This window comes from Ascidiella aspersa, chromosome 4, assembly GCF_963924565.1.
Source record: "Ascidiella aspersa chromosome 4, kaAscAspe10.2, whole genome shotgun sequence".
Classification (NCBI taxonomy): Eukaryota; Metazoa; Chordata; class Ascidiacea; order Phlebobranchia; family Ascidiidae; genus Ascidiella; species Ascidiella aspersa.
The window spans coordinates 1,473,378-1,482,104 of NC_139450.1; the positions used below are offsets into that span (position 1 = coordinate 1,473,378).

At 35.0% G+C, this 8,727-nt stretch overlaps 1 protein-coding gene across 1 annotated transcript in view; it reads left to right on the plus strand.

The window, feature by feature from the left end:
- Window positions 1-4,479, plus strand: part of LOC146146565 (calsyntenin-1-like) — a 30,713-nt gene extending 26,234 nt beyond the window's left edge. The window contains exons 16-18 of the mRNA XM_083386622.1: window positions 621-807; window positions 1,555-1,757; window positions 2,717-4,479. Of these exons, the coding sequence (XP_083242748.1) occupies window positions 621-807; window positions 1,555-1,757; window positions 2,717-2,923 (597 nt within the window). The 3' untranslated portion in view covers window positions 2,924-4,479. The remainder of the gene's footprint in view (window positions 1-620; window positions 808-1,554; window positions 1,758-2,716) is intronic.
- The last annotated feature ends 4,248 nt before the right edge of the window (window positions 4,480-8,727 follow it).

Here is an 8,727-nt window from a genome sequence, read left to right on the forward strand (position 1 = left end):
CTAAAAATGTTTGATTTCGTTGTAGACAGTAATCATTTACTAATATTATGGGATAACTTTTCCAGTGTTTTTAATGACTTAATGACTTAACTTACATTCAATTAAGTCACCGAAGCTTTTGAGTAAAATTTTGAGTAAGATACCAACGTTTACTATGTGGCCAGAACCCAAACCGAGCGTTATCGGCGTTTTGCTATGGATTCTACTTGATGGCTCATTATACCGGCTTGAATCACTGTGTTCTTTTATCGTGTGTTCTTGCGTAAGGTTGGTGTTACGTGTTTATCAACACTTAAACACCCAAATTGATTAACTGCCATAAGCCAAATCTTAGAGTTCATATTAATATTAAGTTATTTTACGATGTGATAAATAGGGCTTTAGATTAGCGCGTTCTAGCTTTCGCATAATCAAATGTATTGTTGGTTGAATAATATAATATTTCATGATGTAACGTTTTCCGTATTGCGTTCTCTCGCCTCGTTTCAAACTTGACAGTTGGAGGAAACGAAAAAATGAAACGCTATATCTTGAATATAACGGTTTAAAACAGTAACTTAAGTTCACTCAAGTCAAGTCATTGACAAGTCATTACAACACTGTTGTTACGTCACACACAGCTGACTATCCTGAAGCCAGCAATTCTTCTGGGTGAAAAGGTCAACAATGAGCGTTTGATGGCCGACCAGCCATCCCCTCCCCTACCTGTGGGCCTGGTGGCCGCGTCCTACTCGGGGACAGTTGGCCTTCAAGAGGTGGTCCGGGCCTCACCCGACGACAGAGCCCTGGCCGCCGACCCAAGACAAGGTACGACACCTGGTGGAAGTTAGTTTTAAATTACAATTTAAACCTAAATTAAAATAGTGATTTAAACTTAACAACGAATTGATGCGGTTTGAACTAAATTGATTGTGAATAAAATAAGTGTAACCCAAGTTCAAATTAGTTTATTTTTTTTATATGAATTCGGTAATTTCAATTTCAATCCAATTGGAAAAATTAAAATGATCTAATTTTCATTTTAATCCAATTTTAAAAAGCTGAAATAAATCTAGCTGTTCAAGTCAGGTTTTGAGCGGCCGTCGCTGTTACAATTTAGTTAATGAAAGCTTTTTTGCCAAACAATCCATTTGGCTAAAAATGTAATTTCCGGTCAAATTTTACATGTTTAAAGTTATCTTAAAAACTGTTTTTAATGTTATTCAACACTAACATTTGTGAGTACAATATTTTTATAAATTGAACGATATGTCTGTAACAAAAAGTTGCAAAGAGGCGCCTTTCTTTGAAAAACAAATTAAGATGACCACCAAAACTGTTCATTTTGTGAATCTGGTAATAACTTTTTTTGATATGCCTAAAATTATCCAAAAAGCGGTGAAAAAATCCATTACCATTGTACTTTTGTCCACTTTATAGAAGAAACTTTCCTATTTTTGGACGAAACTGTCCTCATTTTAAGTGATGGAATATGGTAGACACATACCGCCACCCTGTTTAGTGTAACACGAAAAGTCGTCCTCTGTTATATGTGGTTGCTTTCGTCGATTGCAGATCGTTCGTTTGACGTAGCGACGCCAGCCATCGTGGTAGGAGCTTGCGTGGGCCTTATGGCGCTCCTAGTGGTCGCTGCGGTCGTGCACGCGCGGGCACGAGTGGGCGATGAAGAGTTCGAGCTGGAGGCTGAAAAAGAAGTGACTGAAGACGACTTGGATTGGGATGATTCGGCGATGACCATCACCATTAACCCCATGGAGGTAACACTAGCTCAAAAACAACTCCCCTGGTAATTGTAATTTTTAACCAACGTTTCAGCAACATATTTAAATCGCCTTCGCCAAGGTGACCACCAAGAGATATATAATTATAATTATTTATAGTTTTATGTTTTTACCATTAACAAGTTGTACTAACAACGTTTCTGCATTTTGCAATACCTTTGTTTCTGCATTTTGCAATATCTTCAGCTTGAACAGGAACGAAGCTGTCTTTATTTTCCCTTTGCTGCAAATTTATTTCCTAATCTGGCCTACAACGATTAATAACCCAACTTTTAAGAAGATTTTTTTTCTTATTTTGCCACTCTCCTAATTTTTTTTTAACGCTTTCTAAATTATTTCCCATCCCTTTTATTTAAAGAGCGCCTTCTTCCTTTTTATTGCTCTTCTCTTTATTTTATAGAAGGCCTTTTTCATTTTTACTAGTCGTAATAAGAATATCAAAGCCCATACAGAAGTAGGCATCATTTTGAACGTTTCGAATAACTCTGTTGAAAATGAACAATGATTTTTTCTAAACGTTCAAAATGATACCTACTTCTATGTACTTTAAAATTCTTACTTCGTCTTACTACAACCTCCAACCTTTATGCTTTGATTTTGTTGCTATCAATATAAAATATTTTTCTTACTACATTCTTACTACCGGTACTTCTAACTACAACCTCCAACCAATATCCTACAAATTTTTTTACCAGTGTTCTCTGTATTATCAACTTTTGTCTCTTTATTTCAATAAAACATATTTTTACCACCTTTTATCTCTTCAATTTTAAGAGGAGCCTTCTTATACCAATTTCTCTCAATATCAGTCTTACTACCACCTTCATCCATTATGCTACAATTTTTTTACCAGTGTTCTCTCCATTTTAATAAAACATATTTTTTTATCTCTTCTATTTCAAGAGGAGCCTTCTTACCAATTTCTCAATATTTAGGCCGGCGCCGACGAAGCCGATTCCAGCTGCGGGGAATTCTCCGATCTTGATCACGATGACGTAGAAGGTGAAGACGCCGGTCTGATGGAAGATGGCGTCACTCTGGTGAAACGACCTGTGGTTGGTTGTTCATCAAAGTACGCCGGAAGGCCGAAGTCACATTCCCAATCGCGGCATGGCGACGACGATTTTGAATGGCGTCATTAGAGTATTGTTACGTCATAATGTGGGTTTGGGAGAAGTTGGTAAACCCTTTTTGTGTACGATGTGCAACTGTCTGTACTGTATTGTGAAGCCAATATGCCATTGAAGAGGCTAAAACACGATTTTTTAAGGTTTTAGGGTTTGGGAAATGATATACTGTCTTAAAGCAACCATGTGTAGCAAAATACAAAAACTTCTTGATGCATAAATCTATGTTATCCTCTTTCTCTGTATAAACCAATCCGTATTTTATTCAAATACTCATGATGACTGTGACTTTAATTTTTACCTTCGGCGTTTTTTTTTAAGTTGATGTCATTAATGAATATTTGCTATTTGAACCTTAACAACAAACAGTTCATACTTGGCTACCCCTGTCTAAAGCCCCTTTTGTACATAAACGTACCGTATAATGTTTTTCGCTTCGCCCAGCCATAAAGGGTCATTGGACTATGGGCCACATGTATTTATCAAGTTTTTGAGTTCCTTGTTTTGGTAAATCACACTATACTGTTGAAGTGTTGGTAAGATTACATATTGACGTGTTAGTCTGACTAAAATCGCCATTCACCACTAGCTCTAATTCAATAAGTCGTTTCAATCGAGTTGTTTTGCACCCACGGCTTTTTATTCTGTTCTTTTACCTTTTCAGTCCATATGCTACAAGAACACTGTTTGCACATTTTTACACGACAACCAATGTCGCCTGGTACTGACACTCAAAACCCGATAACATATTGAGAAACGGCACCGAAGACATTACCGCGTTCCATGAGACTTCGCTTTTATCTTGTATTTAAAGTCAATTTTACCGCACGCTTAGTTTCTCAACGTTCCCATCGTGCTGTGCTGTGGTATTTTGCTGCATGAGTTTTACTAGGTTTGCGTCGCGGACATCACAAACACAACACAACTTGGTAAAATTTTATGTTCTAGTGAAAATGTACTTTGAAGTTTTAAATTAGATTTATCTTTGGACAATTTCACCATTCGCTTTACTTTATGTTCGAGCGAAAATGTCCTTTAAATTACCGGTCCGTGGACCTCTGCCGGTCCACAAGGAGTTCGTTACCAGTCTGTAGGACTATACTTTATCAAGTGTCCACCTATAACGTTCGTAATTTATCGTGTTGTCACTCTTTTCGTTTTTTCTATGGCGGAATTACATGCTGTCATGTTACTTTTAGAACTATAGTTGCAGAAAAATGCAAAGTTGTTATCATCTCCATTATTGAACCTTTGTTGTTTTTCAAACAGTCCGCTGTATATTTCAGTTTTAAACCGGTCCGCAGGGCAAAAAAGGTCGCCGACCCCTGCTTTAAAGTATAAAATTAGATTTATCTTGGATCGTGGCCGGATAATTTCCACTAAAAGTCGCTTTACTTTGCTGTGATTTGAATCACCACCGTCGCTTCATTTGCTCTGCAGTATTCTACGCTTTGACACTTTGTTCTTTTTTATCGTGTTGCTCAGCAGTTATTGTCGTCGCTGTATTTCTAGATTTCGTACAAAGCAGTGTTTTTTCGTCGCTGTCACAAGTAAACAAATCATATGTCTGCTTCGATAGCAGCAGTTTTGTGACGTTTAGAGTTCTTTTTATATTCCTAAATAAGTTAGGCCTACAGCCCAGAAGATCCATTTAGAGCAAAAACAAACTATCAACATCCTAAAGGGCATATGAATATCCTACATGCAAAACTGTAAACGCAGTAAGCGTTTATTTAGCACTTTTACAAATAACTCGGTATTTTTGCAAAATATGGAAAGGTTAAACCAAGACATTTAATAAAAGTAGTTTACTTTTATTTTTCTGATTACTTTCTACTTGTTTGGTTTAATGATGTTGAATTGGCTTATATAAATACATCTTGAGTCTCGTCATAATAAAACATTCATGTCATTGTCGTTAAGCATTGGGGTTACCATACGTTTTGGTTTTCTGGACATTCGTGAAATTTTATTGATAGAATTTAAATGCGAGACCTTTTTCTGAAGCATTGCATTTGTATGTTAATCGTTAACGATTATAAAATAATTAAGTCCCAGTAAAGTATTTTAAGAAAATAATAAGTCAAGTCTCAGTCAAAGTATTACCAGAGCAAGTAAAACCTAAATCAAGCCATTGTAATAAAAAAATAAATGGTTACCGGTAACTTTTAAAATTGAGAAAATTGTACGATTATGAGAACTAATTAATTTAAATAAAAAATAACAAAAAGAAAACATATTGCAAGCTAATTGCTTTACAAATTTAGATCAAAACCCCAATTTAAAAAAAAAAATTAAAAGAAAACACTCAATTTCAACCCAAGTCATTTGAATTAATGACTCAAATTCAGGTCAAGTCATTTTCCCGAAATAACTTAAGTCAAGCCAAGTGCTTTATAAAGTAGTGGCTTTTCCATTTAATTAAACAATTACAACACTGAGTAAGGTAAGTCCCAGAACTTGAAGCGGCTTTGACTTTTCAGAAGGACAATTTAGTTCAGTCCTGCACAGTAAAACGGAAAATTAAGAGTGGGTGATATATCACATGGAGATTTAGCGTCTTTGGCGCATATAATTATGAATAGTCCGTTTTTTATCCTGTACCACCGATAATTTAAACAAAAAGTGAAAAACAATGACAAAATACTTGACTAAGGTAAAAAAAAAAGCAACAATAAGACATAAAATGGCGCTTTTTATTTGTTTTGAAGTAAGCATTCTATCCAAGAAGTCACTTGATGTTGCAAATGCAAATTAGTCATCGCTTCATTGGTTCATTGAGGAGACTTTCGTTACTTAGAATTACCGCGGAACTGCAGGTTTTGTTTACAGGATGTGGGTATTAAGTTGCACCAGTTATTGAAAACGCAGCTGTTTCTTCTATGCACTCATTAGACGCTTCTGGCTGTTTTTATTTTTGCAAATGACGACCAACAAATCTATTTTTAGTATTCAAATGTATTTTCTTTTTTTCTCAACTCTTGTCTAGAATCCCACCACATTTTAGTGCGGGGGTTTATATTGCTAACATTATTTGAGTATGGTGCGAGTTGCGTTTGGGTTGGTCAAGTTACAAGTATTATTATTATATGCATTCTCCCATATTTATTTCTTCCTGAAATTTCATTTTACAACTCGTTTCGTTACTGTAAATAAAAAGGTCATAGGATTCTAGACCAGCCCTTTTTATGGTGTATTTTTGTTCATTGTGTAAATTGGTTAAGAAAGTTGTAAAAGTTTTAATGAACAGGGACAAAGTGGCATTGTGCTTTCATATTCATTGTTAGTAATCTTAAGTCAACGGTCAACCCTTGCATTTACAGTTTTTCAAGCAATATGTGTGACTCCGGAACCCCATTGTTTTTATTCCACTTTCTCACCAGATTTGCTTGCTTCAAACAATTACTTTAAACTAGCATAAAATGTGGCCACCATTGTTATTTCCCACCAGATTTGCTTGCTTCAAACAATTACTTTAAACTAGCATAAAATGTGGCCACCATTGTTATTTTACAAGGAAGTATGGCCTTTTCTATTGTATAACTGAGGCAAGGATTTTAATGAGAAAAAAACAAGTTTTAAAATGCAGTTAAGTCTATGATGCTGTGTCAAAGAAAATTAAACTGAAATTCTGGAGTCCAGTGCTATGCCAATGTTGTTTTTTTTAGCAAAACTTTGTTAGATTTAATAAAAATAATGTTAGGTGTTACGTGTTTATCAACACTTAAACACCCAAATTAATTAATTGCCATAAGCCAAATCTTAGAGTTCATTAAGTTATCTTACGAATTTTTAAATAGGGCTTTAGATTACGCGTTTCAGATTTCGTTTGCCAAATATGTTCTTCAGTTACATAATATCATATTTGATGATGTAAAGTTTTCCGTATTGTTGTGTGTAAAATTCCTGTGTTTTCCTGCTTCAGTTCGCCTCGTTTCAAACTTGACATGTAATCTTTAATCTCGTAATCTATAACTGTCAGTCTTGCAGGCAGTGTTCTCACGTTCTGCAACACAAGCCACTTGTTTTGCTGGCCTCTGACTCCCGCTGCAATTTGGCCTTAGAATGGCCGCTGTAATGCCTAGCCATGTTTTAGAGTGCCGGCCAGTCTTATTGGCCAAATATTACGTAACTTTCGTGTTCTTTTTCTTACTACGTATTGGCTATATACATGTCGTTTCTTTTGCGAAGTTTTAGCCGACAGTCGCTGCAATAGGCGGTGGCTGTCTGTCTCACATTTACTTGAAAATAACGTTCACTAATGCTATTTGATAACGTTTTAATTCGTTGTAACAATATACTTTTGATTGGAATTTTAGTTGTGGTTATGACAGGTAGCATATCTGACCAGAAGCCTTTGCAAACAACAAGAACTCGCGCGGTTGTGTCCCGCTGGGCAACTGTATGGGGTCAGGGGCCAGGCCCCAGTGCACAGGTCGCGGTGGGGGCGCAACATAGGTCAGGACTTTATGAATCATGTTATATTTTATGCATATAATTGAAGGTTTGCACAAATCAATTATTATTCGGTTAAAATGTTCTAATAAAACTTTAATCTTTTTGACCTATCATTGTTTGCAATATTCAGTACATTACCCACTGTAAACTTTAAATGTCAATGTCTTTTTAAAATTTATATTTTTTTTTATTGACGTGTATTCGTTGTTTTATCACAGAACTTTCATGGGCTGTTTTGTCTAATGCACATATTTCTTCTTATTGGTTTGTTTATTTTTTTACATGTGTGTTAATCAAATTCTACATATGCCTATTTAAAACTAAGTTAAAATTTAAAAAATTACATAAAATATTAAATTCAATTTTAAGTATAACATAATCCCTAATAGTGCATTATTAAAGTGTATAGATTGGAACATGAAAAATAAGGACTACCAGGCCATGCCACCCAAGTTTTTTATATTTTTTTGGCAATACTAGAATGCAATTGTGACCTATTTCATACCAAGCTGGCATGGTGATTCCTAGTCTAGTTAACTTGTTATATTCTGAGATTCCCAAGGGGATATTTTATGACAAATTTATCACTATTTCAAGGAGTTGTTTAATTAATAAGTATTAGATCTTTAACTTTCGATGGCTGCCTAACTGACATCATCAAACTTTATTATTAATTGGTCAGGTTTGAGCGACAGACTTTAACTTTTTGCATTAACAAAATTTACTTTTAGTATGTGACAATGACATTATACTGTTTGTCATTGTGTAGTTGTACAATATACACTGACCATAAACTTGTAATGAATGTTGCCTCCATCAATTTGCTCCAAGGAGCAAGTGTGTTTTTTTAAAGTGCACTTCATGTGGCTGAAGACTTGATGTTCAATTACACAATATTGAGATTAATTTCCTTTAGAAATCAATATTTCCTTTTAGTATTTTATGGCAATCAGGAGGTGCGTTTGAAATGTAAAAATTTCATTGCAACAAATACAAACCATTGTTTGTATGTCTAGTAATATATTAATGAGTTTTAATACGGAAGCTGGTAACTTCCTATGTGCCACCTACGCAGGTCTTGTTTATTTTGATTACAAAAAGAGCTTTTATCAAACATTTACTCCAATCTAAAGATCGTAAATATGGAATTTGTTATTTGTACTCAAAAAATCAAGTGAAGTGTCTAAATGTTAGGGCTTGGTTTTGTTAAGATTCAACAATAATGTTATCATGTCTGCTTAGCAAAGTATCTTTCCTAGGCTAGCTAAATATAAACAAATAAAATCATCTATTCTCACCTTTAGGTAGCATGCCATACAGTAAATTACTGTTGTATTCTTTTTAAACAGGCACCTAAGGCA